The sequence below is a fragment of the Loxodonta africana genome, chromosome 15 (assembly GCF_030014295.1).
Source record: "Loxodonta africana isolate mLoxAfr1 chromosome 15, mLoxAfr1.hap2, whole genome shotgun sequence".
Classification (NCBI taxonomy): domain Eukaryota; kingdom Metazoa; phylum Chordata; class Mammalia; order Proboscidea; family Elephantidae; genus Loxodonta; species Loxodonta africana.
The window spans coordinates 61002283-61026876 of record NC_087356.1 but is presented as its reverse complement, the minus strand read 5'-3'; the positions used below and the strand labels follow the sequence as shown (position 1 = coordinate 61026876).

General features: G+C 47.4%; 1 protein-coding gene across 1 annotated transcript in view; it reads left to right on the top strand.

The window, feature by feature from the left end:
- PKNOX2 (PBX/knotted 1 homeobox 2) overlaps positions 1 to 24594 on the top strand; it is a 354189-nt gene that overhangs the window by 303220 nt on the left and 26375 nt on the right. The window contains exons 7-10 of the mRNA XM_023557078.2: positions 8318 to 8506; positions 21052 to 21181; positions 21747 to 21844; positions 22661 to 22780. Of these exons, the coding sequence (XP_023412846.2) occupies positions 8318 to 8506; positions 21052 to 21181; positions 21747 to 21844; positions 22661 to 22780 (537 nt within the window). The remainder of the gene's footprint in view (positions 1 to 8317; positions 8507 to 21051; positions 21182 to 21746; positions 21845 to 22660; positions 22781 to 24594) is intronic.

The window sequence follows — 24594 nt, the reverse complement described above, 5'->3', positions numbered from 1 at the left end:
AGCTCCAAAATGGGGCTCCCCAGGTCCCTGGGCCCACTCCGCTCGGCCTATGGCTCTGAAGAGGCAGGGCCAGAGGCCTAGGCTGTGGCTAAGGAGCCACGTAAAGGAGCCAGCTCTGAGCTCTGGGTCCACAGGGACTTCGGGCCAGCCCCGTATAGAAAGAGAGCTCACTTCCGCCCTCAGTCCAGACTCTCCCTGCCTTGACTGAAGCAGAAAATCCTGCAGACACGGGGAAGGGAAAGGAATTAAGAATAATCAAAGCTAAAGATAATTAACATTATGGAGCACCTACTAGGTGCCAGGTGTCCTGATAAACACTTTACATGTGTTTTATTTAATCCTTTTTGCAAACCCACTAGGCACATATCATTATTATCCCCATTTTAAGGTGAGGAGATTGAAAGAAGAGAGGTGAAATACGAGGACAAGATCACACAGTTACTGCATGGCAGAGGTGGGAAGCACGTGCAGGTCTCCTCATCTGGTGCCCATGCCCAGCAGTTACGCTGCCCCAGGGCTGATATTTTTCTTAGATCTTTCTGTGTGCCAGGTCTTGTGCTTAGTTCTTTTCTAACCACATCTCATTTAACCCTCAGTGCAACTGTGGGGGAGCCACTATTATTGTCCCTGTTTTATAAATGAGAAAACAAAAGCTCGGAGATGATGTCAATTGCTTAAGGTCTCACAGTAAGCAGAAGACCCAGAACTCTCAGACTCCAAAGCCCATTCATTGTCCTTGAGCATACTTCTTTGCTATGTAATTCTCACAATTGCCCTGTGAAGTAGTCGTTATTATCCCCCATTTTATTGTTGTTGTTAGCTGCTGTCGAGTTGTCTTCCGACTCATGGCGACCCCAAACACAACTGGATTGGACTGTTGATCCATAGGGTTTTCATTTGCTGATTTTTTGGGAATTAGATCACCAGGCCTTTCTTCCTAGTCTGTTTTAGTCTAGAAGCTCCACTGAAGCCTGTTCAGCATCATAGCAATACCCAAGCCTCCACTGACAGATAGGTTGTGGCTGCACATGAGACGCAGGGAATCGAACCTGAGTCTACCACATGGAAAGCGAGAATTCTTCCACTGAACCACCACTGCCCCCTCTATCCCTATTTTACAGAGAAAGAAATAAAAAACTAAAGACCCTACAGCTAATAAGTTGCAGAGCTGGGATTTGAACCAGGGGTCTGATTCCCAAAGCCACACTGCTTCTCCAGGTTCTGAGGACATCAGAGAGGAAGTACCAAGCTATTGACTCAAAAGCGATTTAACTTGTCGAGCATGATGGTTTCCATAAATTTTTCATTCTTCCTTCAAATCACCTGTCAGTTCCCTCATCCCTGGCATTCACCTTTCTCTCACGGCCTGTTCTTTGTTCTAGTGACACCATACTTCCAACTGGTCAGGTTGAGCTGGTCCAGTCTGGAAAAATTCCTGATTAGATTTTAACTTGGCTGCCCTAAAGATCCACAGGAAATATCCAAGCCCTTTAAGGAATGTGTGTTTATAAACTTTCTTCATCTCTAAGTGGTGAAGAATAGTCCCAGCTTCCCAGCTTGCAGAAGAGGAAGGAGCCAGCGAAAGAAATCTGTCCTCCAGGGCAAGACTCACTCTAACTCTGTGCGGTCGAGTCGATTCCAACTCATAGCAACCCTATAGGACAGAGTAGAACTGCCCCGTAGAGTTTCCAAGGAGCGCCTGGGGAATTTGAACTGCCGAGCCTTTGGTTAGCAGCCGTACCACTTGACCACTACGCCACAAGAGCAGCCCCTAATTGCTACATGGAGTGGAGCAGGTTACCTAATCTCTGAACTTCAGTTTCCTCATCTCTAGGACAGTGAGAACATTGCCTAGCTCCCATAGGTTAGGAGACACAAACAAGATAATGGGGAAAAAAAAACAAATACATTTTGTACACTATAAAGTGCTCAATACGTAAATGTTCTGAAAGGCAAGGAATTGTGACTATTAAGTGAAGAGGCCAAGAGCCTGAAGGAGAGGAAACTTTCTTAAAAGGAATTGGTGGCAGAGGAAGGGGCACATTGGCAGAAATAATTGACATTTATTGAATAGCTACCATATACTCAGAGCATTTACATACATTGTCTTATTCAACTGTTACAACTCTGAAAGTTAGGTATTATCATCCTACATTTTACAAAGAAAGCTAAACCACCTGTCCAGAATACCCAGGCAGGAAATGGATTCAGGACATCACACCATCCATAACCCCCGTTGCCATCGAGTTGATTCCAACTCATAGCGACCCTATAGGACAGAGTAGAACTGCCCCATAGAGTTTCCAAGGAGCGCCTGGTAGATTCGAACTGCGGACCTTTTGGTTAGCAGATGTAGCTCTTAACCGCTACCCCACCAGGGTTTCCCATCACACCACACTACTTGATAAAAAACGAGGAGCCCCCCTCAAGGGTTGTGCCTGGGACTGCGGTGTGGTGTGGAACTAAAAGTTAAAGCTGAGGCCTATTTTGCTTTGTGGGACAGGACTTCTTAGAAGGCATGATCTGTGTTTTGAAAGGGAAGGGAGAGAGAGAAGCTGGAAGATAGAGGAAATGCTGGGCAAAGGAATTAGGAGCACGTTGGTCAGATTTGTTGATGATATTAAACAAGTGGAATTGCCTTAGAAGATTTGCAGTAACTTTCTACATGACCTTGGTCATTTAGAAAAAGCAGTTTTATAAGTCAGGATCACATTCTGGTAACTTTTTACATGACCTTGGTCATTTAGAAAAAGCAGTTTTATAAGTCAGGATCACATTCTGATAACTTTTTACATGACCTTGGTCATTTAGAAAAAGCAGTTTTATAAATCAGAATTACATTCTGCTTTAGAGGCAAAAATCCAAAATTGCAAACACATAGGCTGAAGGATGATTTACTAAACACAAACATAAAGGAAAAAGCTGAGAATGATTGTTTTCCACTGGCTGAATATGGAATAATTATAGAAAAGTCAACAGGGTATTAGAAATTATTAAAAGAGGTAAAAAAAAAAAATATATATATATATATGCGTTTTTTTCCCTGGGATTTATAAAGCACTTTCTCATTATTATCTCCCTCACCAGATCTTTTGAGTTGAGGACAATTGTTACCCCCATTTTACAAATGAGGAAACTGAGGCTCAGGGAAGTCGTGGAACTCGCTCAGTGTTGCCCAGTTAGTAAACAGTAGGCCTGGATTCAAATTCAGTTGTCTGACAGTGAACCCAGCACCTCCCCACCATGACTGCTTCCCCCGTGTGGCTCTCTAATGCTGAATAGGTGGGTCCTACATATTCACTGCCTCAGAATACCATTGTGATTTACTCTTCCTTCTTAAAGCTTTAAACCAGTTCTGTCAGCCCATAGAAAAGTCATCCTCTGACTGTGTTAATAAATACCAAAGGGTAGGTCCACTTTTGGCCACTGTGCTTTTCAAAGGGTAGAGGAAAAAACAGGCGATCAGGGAGAACAAAGGTAAGGAAGTCACTGTCACCAAGTGTCCCTACTGTAGGCCAAGTCTGCCTGAAACACACTGTGCTTGTAAACACAGTCATTTAAGCAAAGCTTGGTGGGTGGTTTCAGCTTTCTATTTTGTTTTACTTGTCCATACTTTTTGGTTCTTTTTATAATAAGTATACATTGGTAATTTTTTTGAAATAAATGAATACATATGTGCACTTTACCCTTTCTTTCTCTGTGTGTGTGTGTGTGTATTTATATATATATATGTATGAGCTTGTGTAAGACCTCAAAGAAAAAGTTTAAAAATAAATGAGTAAATAAAATATTGATAAGACATGAAAAATAGTCCAGTAAAGGAAAGTTCAGAGGAAGGAAGGAAAGGAAGAAGAAAGACAGGGAGGGAGGAAAAGAGAGGAAGAAAGAGAGAGAAAAGGGGAAAAAAAAGAGAAAGGCTTAAAGATTTAGGATTATTTCTAATCATTTCTGGAGAAGAGAAAGCTTATTGGACAACTTACTCAAGTCGGATGCTTCAACCAGTGTATGGCATAGAGTGAGACTCAGTATTTGTTGAATGAACAAACAGCTTCAAGGAAGATTATATTGATCAGAGGTACTAGACGTTCTTGGTGCCTACAGAAAGCTGGGTGAATTAAATTAATTACAGTGCTTACTTTAAGGCAGGAGAGGTTTGGGTTGGACGTGAGGGAGAGCTTTGCACTCGCAGGGTAAGAAAACACTTGAGAGTAAGGTCCTGACCTTGAGAGCCTCAGGAAGAGAAGCTGCACCTGTGTCATGGAGAGTGTGGACCATGCACTCACCAAGAGACTGGCCCACAGCAGCTCCACGGACTCCTCCCAGCACTCAGTGAACCGAGGACAGAAGTCCTGGTAGTGTTCCGAGAATCAGAAAATGGAAGAGATCCGACAGTCCCACCCTCTTTTTTGACACATGAGAAAGCAGACACCCATGCTGGTGAGAGCTTCTAACTCCTGGGGGCCAGGCCAGGAGCGGGAGACGGGTAATCAGACCAATGTGATTACATTACCACTGTGGCAACATTACCAGGGAGGAACTCAAGTAGGGAAACTGTAATGTTCCGAAAGCTATTTGGTTTTTCAGGAACCCCATACTTGCCTGTCACTGAGCCACTTTCCCCCCCAAACTCTACACCCTTTCCACTGCCATTTTCTCCTTGTACGTAAGTCCTGAAAGTCTGTATTAGGGTGAAGCAACACAGATTTAGGGAGGAGGCAACCTGGCTTCCTATTCTAGTTCTGTTACCAGCTGTGTGACATTAAGCAAGTCGAACTTAATATCTCTAGACTTCATTTTCTTCAGCTGTAAAACGTGGACAATAATAGTAACTACTTTCATAGGTGATCATGTGGAGCAAATGACATAGGGTATGGAATGGGCTCCACACACACCTGAGGCATAGTAATGTTTGGTGTTGTTACCCGTCAATCAACAAGTATTTAGTAAGTACCTTAGACTGTGCTGATTACTCCGAGAGACAAAGACCAAGATCTCCATGGCCAAAGCCAAGTAGAAAGCTTGGCAAGAGCTAATATTTATTAAATACCCAACTTCATTTTTTGGTACAAATAATCCATACCAGAGCCACCATTCTCACCTTTGCCTGGGACAGCCCAGTCTCCGTTGGTCTCAGCCCTGTGGAGGTGGCACTCCCTCAAGACAAGACCCTGTGCCTGAGCCCTGCATGAAGACTCAAGTTGTGCAGTTTGGTCTTTGAGGGACACACAGTCTAGTTCAGTAATCCAAGAGCTCTTAATTAGTTGAGCACAATCCCTGCCCCTCAATAACTTAAAACCTATCCCCTGGTATTGTGGGCCCCCCAGTTGAAATTTTAGTGAGGATCAGAGAGAGAGATATGCGGCACTTCCAGCCAAACAGCTCTACTCATATCTCCTAGTCAAAATTTTCTGGGAGAGACTCCCTTCCTTGCTTCCATCCCTGTTTATACTGTCCAAACGCTTCCCTGGGCCTTAGAAGCTGGTGAAGGTGCGATTAAAAAAAGACTCAAATATTGCTGTGCCAACATAAATGGGTATCACAAGGCAACAATCCCCCCTTTTTAAAACATTTTATTTTGACAGAATTATAGATTCACATGCAGTTATAGGAACTAATACAGAGAGATCCTTGTTCCCTTCACCCAGTTCCCCCCAGTGTTAACATCTTGCAGAATGATAGTGTAGTCTCCTTGCCAGGAAATGGACGGTAATACAATCCACCCGCCTTATTCGGGTTTCACCAGTTTTACATGCACTCACACACGCGTATGTATCTTTATTCTATGCCATTTTATCACATGTGTTGATTCAAGATGCAAAACAGTTCCTCCCCCCAGGCCCCCAACTCCTGACAACCACTAATCTGTTCTTCATTTCTATAATTTTGTCGTTTCAAGAATGTAATGGAACCATACAGTGTGTAACATTTTTAGATTGGCTTTTTTTTCTCTCAGCCTAATGCCCTTGAGATCCATCCAGGTGGCTGCATGTATCAGTAGTTCATTCCTTTTTTATTGTCAAGTAATATTCCACAGAATGGACATGTGACAGTTTGTTTAACCGTCCAACCGTTGAGGGGCATCTAGGTTCTTTCCAGTGTTTGGCTATTACTAATAAAGCTGCTTTGAACATTCATGCACAGATTTTTGCGTGAAAGTGTGTTTTTATTTCTCTGGGATAAATGCCCAAGAGTACAATTGCTGGGTTGTATGGTGAGTATGTTTAATTTTGCAAGAGACTTTCAGAGTGGCTGTACCATTTTACATTGCCACCAGCAGTGTGTGAGTGATCTAGTTTCCAGTTCCTCGCTGGCGTTTTGCATTATCACTATTTTGTATTTTAGCCATTCTGGTAGGTGTATGATGATATCTCATGGTGCTTTTCATTTGCATTTTCCTAATGGCTAATGACGTTGCACATCTTTTCATGTGCTTGTTTGCCATCTGTATGTCTCCTTCCAAGAAATGTCAGATCATGTCTTTTGCCCATGTTCTACTTGGATTGTTTGTTATTTTACTGTTGGTTTTGGAAGTTCTTTACATATTCTAGATACAAGTCCTTTGCCAGATAATATGGTTTGCAAATATTTTCTCCTAGCCTGTGGTTCGCTTCTTCCTCATTGTCACGAGGTCTTTCTCAGAGCGTACATTTTTAATTTTGATGAGGTCCCGTTCACCAAGCTTTCCTTTTACGGATTATGCTTTTGGCATCAAGTCAAAGACCTCTTTGTTTAGCCGTAGGTTCTGAAGATTTTTCTCCTTTTTTTTTTTTTTTCTAATAGTTTTGTAGTTTCATGCTTTATATTTACATTTAGGCCTTTGGTCTGTTTTGAGTTAATTTTTATATAAGGAGCAAGATTTAGATAGCGTTCTTTTTTTTTTTTTTTTGAATGTCCAATTGCTCCAAAACCATTTGAAAAAGCAATTTGGCAATATTTATCATTAACCAGAAGAATGTTCATAGCTTTTTTTCTGTCACTTCTGGGGATTCACCCTAAGGAAACAATGCATAAACATGAATAAAATCTGTAAATTTGAAAAACAGTCACTATAACATTTTTTCTAAAGTTGAACAATTGGAATGCATCTAAATGGCCAACAATAGCATGGTGGCTAAGTATGGCACATACATAGAATAATATACATTAAAAATATTTACTCAGTAACTTTCACTCATTCAACAAATACCATGTATCCACATGCACCAAGCCCTGGGTCAGTGCTGAGGCTACTATGGTGAGCGAATTAGACATCATGCCTGCCTTCTAGAAGCTCCCGGTCTAGGAGGGAGACTCGAGAAGACAGTTCTGCCACTTAGAAAATATCTGCTAAAAGAAAAAAACAGGAAACAGAATTGCATGCACAAGGTGATTGAAACACTGTTTAAATACATGCATGTAGAAAGGACTAAAAAAGAAAAAAAAAATTTTAAGGACTAGAAAAAAAAATTGTCCTTTTGTGATGGCATGTCCAAAGGCAGAATTTTTTTATCCCTATTTCCAGACCTCCCATTACATTGTTTTCTTTCTGTAATAATAACAATAAAGAGAAAAGCTTCCATTGAGAAATAGCTTCTTGACGTAAAAGTGTTAGGAGTATCCCTTTGAAGAGGTGACAGGCACACAGACGACAACCCAGAGGGCACAGAAAAGGCCACAAGAGACAGTTAAGTCTCCCAGCTCCAAGCTAAGTCATGCTGGATTACTCAGTCAGTCTGCAAGTATTGATAGAGCGTCAACAAGGTCTCCAGGTCACATGAATCACTTAGAATGTGTTCAAGAATAGATAGTCCCTGACATCTTTGGGCACTTTCAAGAAACTCTGATCTCAAGCTTCCTTATGCTTGTTCAGTACTTCACACTTTGTCATGTGCTATCATATACATTTCCTTGTACGATTCTCTCAACAAACCTGTAAAGTTGCTAGGGAAGGTATAATTTTATCCCCATTTGTGAGATGCGACAGTGCAGAGAGCTTAAGCAACTTTCCCAAGGTCACACAGATGACGAATGGCAGGCCCGGGATGGAGATCTAGCCTTCTAGCTCTAAGGCCAGCACAGTGCTCAGAGCATCACAACTGCCTCAGTAACAGCTGTGATAGCAGCAGGATCAGAGCAGGTGAATAGTCAGCAGGTAGGCACAATTAGAATGCAAAGGACGTTGGTGAGAAAGCATGTACCTAAGGTCGAAGAGGGTTGGTACAGGGAGCCAGGGCAGAGGATGGCCTCCTGTCCCCTGGTGTGGTTGGGGGCTGGGAGTTGAGGCAGTGAGGGGTGTGTGACATGAACACCTGGGCTCACTTCTCCTCCCTCTCCCCAGATGGTGAAAGCAATCCAGGTGCTGAGAATCCACCTGCTGGAGTTGGAGAAAGTCAATGAACTCTGCAAGGACTTTTGTAACCGTTACATCACCTGCCTCAAAACCAAGATGCACAGTGATAACCTGCTCAGGAATGACCTCGGGGGGCCCTACTCCCCCAACCAGCCCTCCATAAACCTGCACTCACAGGTAACACACAGGGCGGGGCCCTATCTCCTAAGCCAGGCCCCTAAGCCAGGTGAGTAGATATCTAGAAGTCCCATGGTGACCTAAGAAAAGGGGCTACACTCACTGAACCCTTTAACCACGAGGGCCCTCCTCTACTCAACTCCTTTTATTCATCCAGGCAGTAGTCCCTTCTTTTTTTGCCCAGGCCCGACCATGCTAGGCTATCAGTGATCCCTAGAAAATAGCCAGATCCGAGAGGGACAATGAGTAAAGGAGTTCCCAAAACTCCAACAGTGGCTTTCTGGCCTAAGAAATTAGCAGAGTTGGGGAGACAGAAAGCTCTCCTGGAGAATGGGGCAGGCACAGAGCTGGGGATGGACCCAGACATCCTGGCCCCACAAGACGGCTAAGGCTTGCTGAGCTCTCTGTGTTCCTGAGAAGGAAGGTTTGGGAAAAGTGGCCATTCCCTGAATCCTGCCCACCCAGCAGATGAAGACAGCTTCATCTGGTCTTCCGGACCGTTCTCCAGTTGCTCTCCTGAGCCTGGCACACCTGCCTCCCTAAGTTTCAGAGCGACTGTGAGTTCACCTCGAGCCACCCCCCTTTCAAGATTCATCTACCACCTCATCCTGGGAAGTGGGAAATGAGGAAATGGTAGCTACATGTTCTAACCTAGCATAAGCTTGTCTCTCCTCGGCAGAATATTTTCCCCAAACCTACAAACTAAGAAAGCCTCCTGGCAATGCCTTTTCCCCATCATTTGTGTCTACATTAGCCATTGGCTCACTACTTCGTTCCCTCCCACTGAGTTCCAGCCTTTACTTCACACCCAGGACAGAGGCACAGAGCCCTCCTTCACCCGTCACCGACAGTAGTTTATTGTGTTCACCTCTTCTCATGAGACAACTGGGCTTGGGGATAAGGGTCAACTCTCTAAGAATGAATGACGAGATGCCAGGAAGAGTGTCTGAGCAAGGCTATGCCATTTCTATCCCTAGGTCTTTTAAGGACCAACACATATCATCTATAGTTCCTTGAGTGGTACAAACAGTTAACTTGCTCAACTGCTAACCCAAAGGTTGGCAGTTCGAGTTCACCCAGAGGCACCTCAGGAAGAAAGCTCTGATGATCTACTTCTGAAAAAACCAGCCGTTGAAAACTCTGTGGAGCACAGCTCTACTCTGACATACATGAGCTGGAGTCAACTCGACAACAATTGGTTGGGATTTTTTTTTTTTTTTTTTTTTTTAACACATGGTCTGTCTCTCCAGGTTGGATAGAGGCAGGGGAAGGAACAGGATAACAACAGGCATAGAAGATATTCTCAGTATATCAACCCCACCCCGGTGGGATCTCTGTAGACTGGATAGTGGACAAGACACAAGATGTACTGCCTGGGACATGGGGCAAGAAGTTTATTTCCACTTCCCATAGCTTGAAATCAGCAAATCACTTTATTACGGATCTAAAAACAGCCGCCCAGGCTTCTGCTTGCTAATATTCTCTTGAAATAGACTCATTCCTTCAGAGTCTTATTGTACTTTCCCTTATGATCAAAATTAGCAAGAAACTTGCATAAAAGAGGACAATAATTGCTCAACGAGCATCTCGTTTGTAATTTATTAGTTTCTATTATTGTGGGTTTCCATGGCAACAGAGCGCAGCCCTGGTGATGGGAGAGATGCAAGATAGGAGCTGAGGAGGCTGTGAGGCCTCACCAAATGGAGATGCACATTTTTATCAGTAATTTTCATGAAAATAATAAGTGAGGAGTTAATGAGATGGAAAGCCATCCTGTGGCTATTGTGAATTTTTTTTAAGTGTTGATCTAATTAGAATGCATCGGTCAGGAAAAGTAATGAGGACTTAGTGCTCACAGAGATGTGAGGATCATATCAGAAAATTAGCACAAGTCTTTGGAAATAATCAGGTCCTTGGAGAGCCACCGGATTTCCCCTCCCGGGCCCTCCAACCCTACCTTGAGATGTGGAGTTGGGGGTGTACAGGGTGGTGGGGAGAGCAGAGGAGGGAGGGTAGTTAGCAGCCCTAGTGGCCCCTCTGGGCTGGGGCCTGAGGCTGACGGGTAGAGGAAGCAGGGTCCCTGGGGGTGGGGGTTTACAGAAAAGGAGAGAATGGGCTCTGGGTGGTCAAGGCTAAGAGACACCAAGTCCTAAAATCAGTCCTCCTGGGGAACCCCAGCACTCACGGCCTCTTTGCTGTGAGGAAAGAGAACGAACTTCGATTCTTATCATTGTAAGCATCAGATCTCTGCCTGAGGGCGAAGCTGACACTGCAGAAAGGCCCCTGGTCTGCTTGGAAAGAGGAGCCTAGACAATCAGGCAAAAACAAAGACACCGAGAAAGAGAGGAAAAGACTCTCGCCGAGACATTCCGACTTTAGTTCTCAAACTTGCCCCTTGGTTGCCTCTGACTGCCACCACCTGCTTAGTTCAGGCTTCAGTGGGTGAATAAGGTAATGACACACAGGCTGCTGCAATAGCTTCCTAGCCTGCCCCTTGCACTCTTGTCTTCTCTGGCTACCCCTCAGCCCTCCTACACGCACACACACACACAAACATGCGCACACACATTCCTGTTAAGCCTCTGTTGCTGGATTTATCTTTCATAAGCTGTATTCATATCCTTCTCCTACTCAAAAACCCCAGTTGCTCCCCAGAGTTTCCATATGTTTTCAGCTGACATTCAAGGCCCTCCTAGGTCTGGCCTCAGCTGACCTCTCTAGGAAAATCTGACTGCTCATGGTGCCGCAGCTATTCTTCCAGGCCTGTCCCACCTCTGCAGCCCTGTAAGACCAAATGCAGCCTCTTCCCCAAAGACAGTAACAATGCTGCTCCCCCTGGAGGTCCCTGGCCCCCCATCCAGAGTAGACTGTCCTTTATCCAACTAACTGCTAGAGTGCTTCGAGCCACTTATATGGTAAATTTCACCTATGGCTTTATATTAATTTATGTAAGCCTCAATTTCCTCTTCTAGATAATAAACATTTTTTGAGTACAGACAGTATTTTATATATTATTATAACCGAAACGCAAGGTGGCTACCATAGGGTACATGACAGAAGGTCAGTAAATATTTGTTGAAAGAAGTAATGTAACGAGAAAGATGGAAAGACAGAGAATAGTGGCAAGAGGAAGCCAAAGGAGAAAAGGAGAAATAGGAAGAAAGACGAATATAAAGAGTCAAAGTTCAAGGAGAGGAAGAGACAGAGTGAGGAACTAGAGGACAAGATAAACAGAGTCAGGAAGGGACGCCGACCTCGCGAGAGGGAGGTAAGGCAGAAGAAAGACCAGGCAGGAAAGGGGCGAGGAAGAAGGTGGGAAGAGGAGGAGCAGCAATGGTGAGATGATGAAGGTGTGGGGTCGGTGGAAAGTCTGGGGCATGTGGAGGGTGGGGGTGGTGAGCAGGACGCACTGTTTGCTGTCTCCAACATATTCCCAGGCCAGGCTCCTGTCCTGTCTCACAGAGGGAGGGACGGGGCCAGCATGGACTCTCCCAGGAAGGAGAGACCCAGGGTGTGCGTGTCCCCCGGGGCTGCCAAGGAATGAGCACCAGGGACTTCTCAGCGCAGGAGACAGGGCTGGGGGTCAGGGCACGGGGCAAGTGTGAGAGAGGAGAGAAAGAAATGTTTGGGGCGTGTGTGCGCACGCCTGTGCGCGTGTGTATGCATACACATTCGTCATGGTTCGACCTTAATCCCCCGAGCCTGAAATAGCCACGCTGAGCGCCAGCCTGGCCTGGGGAGGGGTGTCTTCCCTCTGGAACATGATCCTTGGGATCAACATTCCAGCCGCCTGCCAACTTTGTTGCATCCTGCTGGCTCAGGCTTTTCCCTGTGTGCTAATCATCCAGCCTTGTGCTGCAAAGTAGGAGACATTGTTGGTTTTCCAGTCGCTACCCGCCCCCCAGCCAAGAAACCACAGTCTGTCCAGCTCTGTGGAGTCTGTGCATATTCCCTCCTCGGCCTTCCATTTCTGTTTTCCAGTTTCTGTGAGGCTGGATGGAGGAGGGCAGTGGGGAGGCTGCTTCTACCAGCAGGAGAATTAAAACAAAGTTTCCAAGGACTTGGGCCAATCCTGGTTCTATCCACCCGCCTAGAAAGCCAACTGCTACTGTCTGCACCCAATAGCACCCAGGCTTCCTAACCCCTCAGGGCCCAGACTTTTGCAAGGGCAGTGTCCTCAGTGAGGAGACTCATTCTAGACCCCACTCTGGAGTTTCCTGTCTTTAACCAGAAGGCGCACACTAAACCATTGCCTTGGAGAAAACCTGACTCCCGCCTCTCTTACCTATTAATTTGACCTGAAATTCATTCCTCTTTCTCCACGGAGTTTTAAGCCTCAGCTCTAGTCCTGGGCAAATGCAACTGAGCTGTGGTTCTTATTCAGTTGCCAAGCATTTTTTGGCCACTTACCGTATGCACTGTGCTAGGTTCGCTGTGAACACAATTGAAATGTCCAGGAGGAGCTCCCAATCTCAGTGGGAGGGCGCTGTAAATCCCACCTGGAGATCTAGATAAATAACATGTGCCATAGAAGGCTCCGGCTCCAGTGGGCGCTGCGAAGGGTGGGAAATGAGAAGCTAGAGATGGGGAGAGGAGCCACAGGACAGGGTTCTGGATTGAGCAAAACATAGTGGCTCAAGGTTGCCCTCATCACCACTCAGCATCTTTGTCCCTCCCTAAGAGAGTGCCCAGGTCCCAGACCTGGCCTCAGGCCCTCGTGGTCAGGGTCTGTTCCTGCCCAGAGACAGGGTGAACAAACCTCAGTATGGGCTCCATTAGGCCAGCAGAAGAAGTTTGCCCATTGTGATTGGAGAAGTTATAGATTCGCTGGTCTTGGGAGGACTTCCTGGAGGAGAGGGCATTTCAGGCAGGTTTGGGGGAGGCTAGTGGACTAGCTGCCAAATAGGCCACTAAACCCGACGGCAACGGGTTTAGTGGCCTATTTGGCAGCTGCAAAGCGGAATGTTCCTAGTGTACAGGGAAATATAGGAGAAGGCAAGGAACCGAGACAGCCTTTCAGAATCCTCTAGGGTATTCAAATCGCTGGAGGGAAGGAGACGTGGCAGAGCGGGGAGCATTCATTCCTTCATGCCTCATCCATGCATTCAAGCATGGATTGAGCACCGCTGAGTTTCAAGAATATAAAAATGGATGTGGCACAGCTCCTGACGTCAAAATGTCCTGATGGAGTATCTTACAGCCAAATGGGGCCAGGGGTGTTTTGCTTTGAGGCTGATGATGGTGACCAACTGCTAAAGACTGTAAAGGTAGTGGAGAATGTAGGTAATAGGCTAAGGGTTGGAAACACGTTGGAGACAAATGAATTGAGTGGCCACATCTTGTGTTGCTCAGAGAAGAACTGGCAGAAAGGGGAGAAGGTCAACATTCACTGAGTCCCCTGTGTCTCCAACACTGTGCTAGGTGTCTTACTTATTTTATCTTATTTACTCCTCCCAAGGCTGCAAGGTACACATCATTTTCTCCCTTTTACACTCAAAGAAAGAAAAGCTCAGAGAAGTTGGGACCCTGGCTGCAGACCACACACAAGCAGTAGAGTCTGGGCTGGGTTACTTTAGAGCCCATGTTCATTTTCCTGTATCTTGGCACTTTTTATGTGTGTGGTACATAGGAAGGAAGGAATACCAGGGGTCCTGGGCCCAGGGGTGGGGGTGGGGGTGGGGAAGAGGAGTGACCCTGAAGGAACCAGTTGTTGAGAAGCAAGGCTTTGGATTTGCTAACTGAAAGTAGGGAGACAAGAGGTACAAAGTGAACACAGTTCTCAGATTCTGGACAGACATCAGACCAGAGAGTCAGAGTCTAATCGCTGCCATTTGTGGTCCTACCGGGACCAGAATGGGACTAGTCACATATCCCTACCTGGGAAAGAAAAGTATGTGTCTATTGACCCCCAAGGTCACCAGGAGCTTTACACTTTCCAGATTGGAAGGAGGTTTCGGGTATCACCTCAGCCAAGCTCCTGGAGGTTCTGCCCAGTGGCCAAGCATCTTAAGAATTTGACCACTAAGTTTCAAAGCAGGGTGGGCTAGGGAGAGGTGGTCTCCTACCCTGGGGGATTACCACTTGGATGGAAAGGGGATGCCCTCAGGCCAAAGTGACCAGAAGTGGAGTTCAGGGAGGCACATTCCTTGGCTCCTGCCATAGACATCAAAGTTGTTCCCCTACCAGTTCCTAGCCCCCAGCTCGCCAGCTCAGAAGCCAGGAGACCAGGAAGGCTGCCCTTCCCAGCAGGCTAGTGAAACCTGAGCAGCTCTCTTCTTTGGAGAACGTCTGTTCCTTAAGAGCAGCAGCTGCTACTTGTCCCCACAGGCCAGAACGGCCTTTCCTTTGAGACTAAAGCCCCCAATAGGAGTAGAACAGGGAACAGGACAGGATTAGGTGGCTTGTTTATGTGGGTTTGGCTTCCTCGAGTTTGGGAGCCCAGCTTTTCCTGGCCTAACACAGGACCCTGGCTCTGCCAGAATGGAGGGAAGCTGCCAGGAACAGGGTGTCTGGGGACAGGTGCAACCTCTCCATTTTCCTAAGGCACACACACACACACCATCCCAGGCCAGAGCCCCCTGGCCCAGTCGGTTCACACATTGAGCATATACCATGCACCAAAAAAGACCCCTCTTTCCCTCAAAAACCCTGCAATCAAGCTAGGGAAAGAAGATACCTGGCATAAGAAAGATTACCAATCTGTTGTGTGTCCAGTTTGTGAGGCAGACAGGAAGCATTAATTAAGGAGGATGGGCCATGGTCATGCCCTGGGTAGGTCAGGACAAGCTTCCCAGTGGAAGGGAGGCACTCAGAACCACCCCACCACCACCACCACCCCCCACCCAAAGCCCAAGCAAGTTAGCTGCCAAACCCGCCCTCCTCCAGTAAAGCCTGGGGAGGCTTTGGTGAGCGTGAGCTGAGCTGGTGGATCGGCAGAGACCCCTAGTGGCCTGGGGGGTGGATGGCACACAGCTGGGGCCAGGCTCAGCACCCGTCCAGCTTCCCCCTCAGCATACACAGTAAGTCCTGGGTATGGGCATTGGCTTTCTAAAATCCTAGTTGGAAAAACCTTTGCAAGGTCATCTGGCTCATTCCTCTGCCTCACAAAATTTTAAAATCACTTCAAGGGAAATTTTCTATAATTTCTTTCCTTCACCCTTTCATTTCTTTGTCCCATTACTGTTTATTCTAGAAATTTCTTCCTTCAGTAGAAATTAAGTCTCCCTGGGCCACTTAAACCCTTTCCCTGTTAACAGTGAAGAACTGTGATCCACAAGAATGACATAACTTCCTGGACGGACATCAGATCAGAGTGCCAGAGTTTGCAATCGCTGCCATTTGTGTCCTCACCCCCACCTCCAAATGTAATCCCATAGCCATTCACTTTCGTAGTAAGGTCTTCCTTGTTGAATAAGGTATGTTTTTGTGTGTTCCAAAGCTGAGATTTGGGGTAAAGCTCACCCAGTGGCCAGTGTGGTCCAGAAAGAAGGACTGTGGGCCACAGGGAGCAAGGGCTTTGAGGTTGGTTCAGTGGTGGGAGCCCAGGAGGCACAGGCTCTCAGCCATTCCAAAGCTGCTACCCTCCCTTGCTCTGAGAGGCTCTTTGTCTCTCTGTGCCTTAAGGGAACGGCGTACAAGAAACAGGCGTGGAACAGCTTCTGGGCATGCCCGTGGAAACTCCTCAGTTTCCATCTGACTCCTCTGTCACCTGGTCTGTGCCCTATAAAATGGCATTCCTGGAAAACGCCTATGAAATTTTTCAGCTTTTAGCCCATTTCCCTGGGTACTGCTAGAAGGCAAAACTTCAGAGGAGACCCCTCACTGCCCAGTCTGGGTGGAATGGCTCCATTCGGAAACCAGGAAGCACCCACAAGTCCCTGGCTTCTGGCAGTTTCCAGAGGATTAGGGACACCACTGCCATACTCCTGATGAACAAGACAAAGAGCTCTTTGGATAACCGGCTCTCAGCCCCTGGTTCCTGGGCAATCCAAACAGGGGTTTGGCTGCTGAAAAATGTCACTAAAATCGTACCAAATGTGCTTCTCACCTCTTTATGAGTGCTAAGGAGCCTGGAAGGAAACAGCTTTATTTAGGTCTAGACAGCAACATCCACCAGGTCTGTAGTCTGATAAGCCCCAAGGGAAGCTGTCGAGAAGATAATAATGCTGTGCGCTTAGCCAACAGTTTTTCCCCAGGTGTTTCTGCTGCTGCCGCAGTAACTCTCTCCTGAGACAAGACCTGTAAGCTGTTCCCAAAGATGCAGAGCCTATTGTCTCTACGCTACAAAGCCAGAGACTAAGGCTCCACCTGAAATAGCTGCAAAATCACATCATGGAGCTAGCTCAAGACAAGGACCCGGCTTAGAACTCTGGGGCTCCCCTTGGCCCAGGAACAGCCTCACCAGGGAGGAGGAATGAAGGGTGCATGTGGAGAGATGTGTACTACTGTGGCAAGAGACTGGGGGTGACCCCCAACGGAATCTCTTCTGTTGCTAAGTAAAGAGCCCAGGAGGTGCTAGGACTTCTGAGACAAGTTTAAAGTCCTGGCTGTGCCTCTTCCCAGTGGAGTGACCTTATCCAAGGAGGAAAGCAAAAAAGAGGAAGACCCTCAATGAGATGGATTGACATAGTGGCTGCAGCAATGGGCTCAAGCATAACAACAGTTGTGAGGATGGTGCAGGACTGGGCAGTGTTTCATTCTGTTGTACATAGGGTGGCTATGAGGCGGAACCAACTCGATGGCACCTAACAACAACAACACGGAGTGCCACGCACTGTGCTCATATTGGAGCCTGGCTGCCTGACTCCAAAGCACGTATTCTCTTTCCAAGCATCAGTTCTGCACTAAAAGCCAGGAGGCTTAGGTTTAGGGTACAGCTCTTTGACCCTGGAAACCCACTTCCACTTGCTGGACCTCAGTTCCTCTTCAGGCAAATGGAATCTCTCCTGCTGACCTCATAAAGGGCTGTTGTGAGATTAAAGTGAAACATAGTGGTGGAAGAATGCTCAATACTATTCAGTGTGTATGGTGAATAGGCAGTTTTCAGGCCCATCTGATCTTTGGCACCATCTAAGGGAGCTTATTAAAAATACAGGTTGCTGAGGGTTGTAGTCAGTGACTCTGAGAATCTGTGCCTTAAAAACACCCCAGTGGTACTAATGCTCAGACAGGTTTATAAACCACCACTCCAGCTCCTGTTTACAAATGTAAGGAATGAATAGCCTTTCCCTGGACCTGAGGGAGGCCAAGATTTCATTTCCTCTTTCTTGCCCCAGCTAAGACTTGCCCAGCCCTGGCCAAGGTCAGGTCTCTCCCCCAGAGGTTTTCCATTCCATTCCTTTGCTGACATAACTCAGCTGCCTTGCCGTGCCTCCCCATCAAGGTTCTTTAAACAACCAAAGACCCAGAGTAGGGTGGAGAAGGGCAGGAGAGAGAGAAGTCTGATTTAATGCATAAATTGCCTTAGTTACCCAAACTGGGCAAGCAGGCCTGGAGGCTGTCCAAGCCACAAGGTAGAGAACCAGCCGGAGTTTGAATAAGCAGATGAAGTATCCAGATGATGTCTCACCTGTTTGTAAAAATGGGGGCTGGTAGAATCTCAAGGGACACGTCTTGTAAAAATTTTACTGACTTCGCTTGTGATTTCCTAACCTGGCTGGGTACTTTTTTGGGGTAAAGAAAGACTGGGACAACTTTTTATGTTCAGAGTTCCCTAGCCAAAAAGGAGTGCCATGTCATGGCTGATTCCAAACAAAAGATTACTGAAAAGTCATTTCCATTGGTTTTGGGGTGAATGGCATGGGGGTGCCTCCTCCTGTGTTAAATTAACCTTCCAAGCTTGCCTCAGTTTCAAACAACATTAGTACTGGTTTACACGCTATGAGAATGGTTGGCTGAGATGATGGAATGAGGGGAGCTCAACCTTGGAGCAAACTCAGCTGAAAACTCAGGCTTAAGGGCTCATGATTGCCGGCATTGTATTAATGAGGAGGCTGAGGCCCAGAGAAGAGATAGGACTTGCTGATTCCCAAACTGACCTCTGTCCTCTTGTGCCCATGTGGCCTCTGTATCCTGGGTTTGAGTTGTTTTTGCCTCTTCACCTTGCTATCAGTAACTATTTATTGAACCCCTGTGATGCTCTGCACGTAGGGTGTACAGAAAGAGGCATGGTATAACCACAGAAACACCCTGCAGCCCAGGACCTGGCACAGCGTGGGTATCCAGCATTTTCTAGATAAAGGAGACCTGTGTTCTAGTCCTCTGGCTGCTGACCAACTGTGTGGCCTTGGGCAAATCACTCAGGTCTCTAAATATCAGTTCCTTCTCTATATATCAGGAAATTGACTTTTAAGGGCCCTTGAAGTTTCAGGCTTCTGAATGTTGGACTCAGTTTTAGATTCAATCAGCCTGCATGAGCTGGAAGGCCAAGAGTTCTGCTCAAGGAACAAACCTTACTGGCTGGGAGGCTCTCACAGAATCCCGGCCAGGGGATACCAAGGCAAGAGCCACCCTCTCTCTTACCCAAGGTCACAGCAGCAGAGGTGAGCCAAGAACAGAAGCCAGGCCTCCACCCCCTCACACACTGCCCTACCCACCTAGAGGAGCCAGACCAGGAGGCCCCAGGGCACCAGGTGGGTGAGGGAGAGCCTGACTCCGTTCCCCTAGAGCTGCTTATTTATAGGAGGTACACCTCCAACTCAGGGCCAGACAGTCCAGGAGGGAAAAAGGCAGCTCTGGAGGAGATGCCAAGGGGATTTAGCCAGCTGAATCAAGCGAGGTTTACAAACCAGCACCGACTTCCACTCTGAGAGGCTGTGCCTCTCCATGGCTGTCCACTGGGGCTGTGATGCTTTGCCTTTGTCTGTTGCTATAGGTAGACAGTCATTGGCTCCAGGTGCCTTCCGGACAGAGATTTCTCGTCACCCCAAACTCTAGGCTCCCCTGAGGACTGAAGGCCCAAGCTTCTTCCTGTTCTGAGACAAAAACTAGAAGCTAGGGGCCTTCATTTTACATCTATTTATTTTCTGAACTGCTTACCTATTCCCAAGTCTTTACAGCTAAGGTCTTACGATTCCAGCATTCGAACATGGGAATGGGAAAAGGAAAGAAAATGGGTTTGGGCCTAGAGAACGACAGCCCTGGATGCCGTTGGACCTGTTAGCTGATTCAGTCCTGATTTCAGATGAGGAGAGGGGTAAGAGGAGCCAAGAGCCCCGGGCAATGACAGCAGGCAGGCCCCTAGACACTCCTACCTCTACACCTCCCTCAACGCCTTTCTTGCTTCCTCCAGCCACGCCTAAAGGACACCAACCTCTCCTGTATCCAGTTCCTTCCTCACAAACTCTGAGCTTAGCCATCAAGCATAGGTTCCCGGGAATGAAGTCCCCATGCAGGAGGGCTCATTGTTCCTTCTTGGAGGCCTGCGGCCAAACCTCCTTCCCATGGTGGGAGGAGTCCCTCAACATAAAGTCCAAGGACTTCCTTGCCCCACTGTTAGAATGATGAGGGGCCTGGCATGCTGGAAGAAAATATCTCCTCAGCTGCCTTTGGCTGCTGCGAAAACAAACCGCAAGGATTGTCTACTGGGCTGACAGTGTTGGGCAATGGGAGGCTCTGCTTCCAAGGGAGCCTGGGGAAAAGGAAGGAATCAATGAAATGTGCCCAAGGGCAGCTGAGATTGAGGCTCATCAGAGACACCCTTAGGAGCCAGGTAATGCAGAGGCTAAATGGCTATTTTTTCTATTTAATAAATATTTTAGTGTCCCCTGTGTGCCAGGCACTGATAAAAAGTCAGGGTCCACTTTGTACATGGAGATTGGTGTAATAAATGGTGGGATGCAGGTATGTGAAGAAGAGAGGCTAGGGTGGGTGGTCAGGGAAACTGAGACAACTGAGCCTGAAGAACGAGTAGGCGCTGGTCAGGTAAAGCACAGTTCTTAAAGCTGACAGTATGTCTGAGTCACCTGAGGAATTTTGGGAGTCCCTGAGTGGTACGAACACTTAATGGGCTCGGCTGCTAACCAAAAACTTGGAGGTTCAAGTCCACCCAGAAGCACCTTGGAAGAAAGGTCTGGCAATCTGCTTTTGAAAAATCAGCCATTGAAAACCCGATGGAGCACTGTTTGCTCTGACTTACATGGCGTCACCACAAGTCAGAAGGAACTCAACAGCTGGTTTTGGGGGAGGTTTTTTAAAAATCCCAAGCCCAGGCCACACCCTTTGACCAATTAAATTAGAATCTTTGGAGTTGGACATCAATATTAGAGGTTCCAAAGTGTAGCTGAGGTGGGGGACCACTGGTTTTGGGGCTAATTTGGGGCTGAGGTTAGATAGGTGACTGTTGTTGGTTATCTTGTGTGTTGAGCCTTCTTAGCCACTCTTTCTAGGGAAGCCAAGAGAATTGCCTTCTGGGTTTGGGCCCAGGGTGGGAGCAGGAAGCAGGCAAGAGGGAAAGCAGAAGGGGAAAGTGGAGAGGAAGAATTTGGGGCTGTAGCATCTAAGCCCTCAGTGACATTGTCACCACACCACGCTTCCCTTACTGGCAGGACCTCCTGCAGAATTCTCCCAATTCCATGTCTGGAGTCTCCAATAACCCCCAGGGGATTGTGGTCCCAGCCTCAGCGCTTCAGCAAGGCAACATCGCCATGACAACTGTCAACTCACAAGTTGTGTCAGGTCGGTGCAGGGAACAAAGGCTGGGGGATATGGGCAATGCTCTGGGAGGAGGAAGGGCGACCCGAGGGAGCTGGGGGGATAGCGCACTGCACAAAGCATTGTGGGAAGCTGGAGGGGCATGCCTTGCCGAGGGAGGGCCTCCTAGCTTAGTTTCTGGACTAAAGTGTGCTGTACATTTGGAGATGGTTAACTCCAAGTCCAAATTGTGATGAGCATAGCAGTTTGGGGCAAATTTGGGTCAAATTCTCATGAGCCTACAAAGACCAAAGAAGGTTATCACCCCTTCCTCGAACAATTTGATGGCTAGAGTGCCTCCCCCATCCCACCTGTGACCTTGCTCTCAGCTGTTGACAACCCAGCCCCACTTTCACCCCAGACTTTCTTCCCACCCACTCCCCCCAGAGGCTGAATACCTACAGTTTTCAAGTGGGAAGAACACACTTCCCTACTCAAGACTCCAGAGTAGAAGGTCTTTTCATGTGAGTTCAAGTGAATCGGGGGCCCTGCTTGCCCTCCTTCCTACCCACCCTGGTGGCAGGGGACCCAAAACTGGTTGTCTCCTCAGGTGGAGCCTTATACCAGCCGGTTACCATGGTAACCTCCCAGGGTCAGGTGGTCACACAAGCAATCCCCCAGGGAGCCATCCAGATCCAGAACACACAGGTGAGTGTACAGGTGTGTGCACACGTGTGTGGGAATGGGGAGAGGAGTCATGATGGCTGACACTTTACACACTAACTCACTGAATCCTTGTTATGTGCTAGGAGGGGTCTTTATCCCCACTCTACAGATAAGGAGCTGGGTCTAGAAAAGGTTTTATTCAACTCCTGGGATTGTGCTGCTTTCTGGGCCTACATCAGAGGATGCTGGGCACTTCCTATTTCTGGTCTCCAGACCTAGCCACCACGTACCTCAATGTGCATTTGTGTAGAGTGCACACACAAGGCAGGGGGTATAGTAAAAAAGCTCTGAAATTCGAGGCTTGAGACCTGGCATTAGCTCTGTGATCTTGGGTAAGTCACCTAACCTCTCTGAGCCTGCATTATTATCAATAAAAGAGAGATTAATACTAAGGGTACACAGTGCTACCAACCCACAGACTGGATAGGAAGGTGCTTTGCAAACTGTGAAGTATCACAAAGATGCTAATAACTATTAGAAGGTTTATGGGAATTCACATCTTCTATACCCTCTGCATGACAGTTTACTCTGTCTCCTCTCTTATTCCCTCCTACCCCTCCCTTCCTTCTTCCTCTTCTTCCTCCTTTTCCTTCTCCCTTTCTCTCCCAGCCCCAAGCCTCATCGCTATTCTCTGAGAGACTGGTGTGGGGTTAGAGAGAAAGGTGTCCTCCCCAGGGCCCTGAAAATGAGCTGGGAAAGGGGGTTGGCAGCACAAGTCTGCCGTCGCTATGGCAACAGGTCCCTCGATGCTGGCCTGCCAGGCTACTGATGCTGCTTTTTTCTCCACATGCCCTGAAGGTTAACCTTGACCTCACCTCCCTCCTGGACAATGAGGATAAGAAGTCCAAGAACAAAAGAGGAGTCTTGCCCAAGCATGCCACCAATATAATGCGTTCTTGGCTCTTCCAACATCTCATGGTGAGTGTGTGTGTGTTGGGGATATGGAGTTGCAGTGTGGGGTATGAATAACCCCTTGGGTGCCAGACTCTATGGTCATGGCCAAACCTAGAGAGGGTGAGGCCTCAGAGGTAGGAGTAGCAGAGGTAGGGAGACCATCTTCCAGAGGCCAAGTCAGAGGGGAGGCTTCAGTAGGACTAAAGCTTGCTTTGTTGTTGCTGCTGCTTCTGCTACTTTCTCAAAAAAGGTGACATCAAATGAGGTAATGGGAACAAAAATATCTTGCAGAATTAAAACTGGGCAAGTGTACCATACTGTTTCATTAACAGTGAAAGCTCATGAGGGCAGGGGCTGCGGTTACCTGGACAGATCCTTCCTCCTGCAGGCAGCCTTCTCCTGTGGAAGAAAATGCTGGTTCTCTGCCAGGACTTTTGTTCTGTTTTCCCAGAGTCCTCCCTGCTCCATTTTGTCTGGGGAAGCAGGGTGTGTGTGTCCACCTTCCTCTGGATCAGAGTGGCCGACGAGGTACAGCGGAGGGGAGCATGGGCTGAGAGCATGGACTCTGGGGGGCACAGAGGCCTGACTGAAACCCTCGCTCCCTCACTTAGCCAGCTCTGTGACACAGAACAACAGAACTTTCTACCTTTGTAAAATGGCAACAATGCCTCATATTCAAATGCAATTTATAAAGTGCCTACCATGTGTCTAACATATGATGGCAGCTATGTGTTTGTGTGCAGAGTTAGTTGCAAGAGATAGGCCTTTGGTTGGACGTCAGGAATGACTTCAAAACTATAATTCAAGAGAAGTAGCAATAAAGAAAGAAAGGTCAGGGTATCTGTGTCTACGCTGGGTGTGTGTGTGTTTTGGGATTCTGTGACCACAGGTGGGCTCCCAGCAGCCTGTAAGCTCTTTGGCTGGCCCACTGCTATTCTCAGTGGATACACGGATACAAAACAAGTACCAAAGGACTATAGACGTGTTTAGGAGTCCCTGTGCTGTGCACACAGTTAAACGCTTGCCAACTAACGAAAAGGTTGGCAGTTCGACCCCACCCAGAGGCACTTCAGAAGAAAGACCTGGCAGCCTACTTCCAAAAGTCATGGAAAAATCTTACGGAGCACAGTTCTACTCTGTAATACATGGGGTTGCCGTGAGTCGGAGTCAACTCAGTGGCAATGGGTTTGGTTTTCTTTGGATTATAGACATATTGACCTGAGAAGTCTGGAGAAGAGCCAGGAGTAAATGGAAGTCTTGTTTTAGAGAGAAGGAGAAAATGCAAATGGATCATGAGAATGAATTAATCAATTCAGTCAAGCAACAACACTTTATTTGAAATGGGACCATCTCTGGAAACCATTGAGATTGGTCCATGGCTCTCAGACTTTAGTGAAGACAGAAGTCTTAGAGACCCTGCATTTCCCCCCAACTCGTCCATGCACCCATCTCCACTGACTGCTCCCCCCTCCCCAACCCCTACCTCCGCCCAGAGCATTGCTGAGTGAACGCATTTTGAAAATGGGAACAAATAATAACCAAATATGGAGAGAATGGGCTGAGGGTTCAAGAAGGAAGAGGAAGCTGGAGAGACCCCAGAATGTAGATGAAGAAGCCAGTGAAGGAGGTGAGAGGTCCAGCCTCAGGCCTTCTGGGGGCTGTCCTGAGGGAGCACGCGACGGGGATGCCCAAGCCTGCTGTCTGTCTGGTTTTCCAGATAGTCAGAATGTCGGTGGGCTCCTGGACTTGGTGGCCCCATGAGCCCAGTGTCCACTCTACAGCTCCCAGAGCTACAGGAGTGAAAGATTCGTGAGAGAAGGGGCTCTCTAGGGACAGAC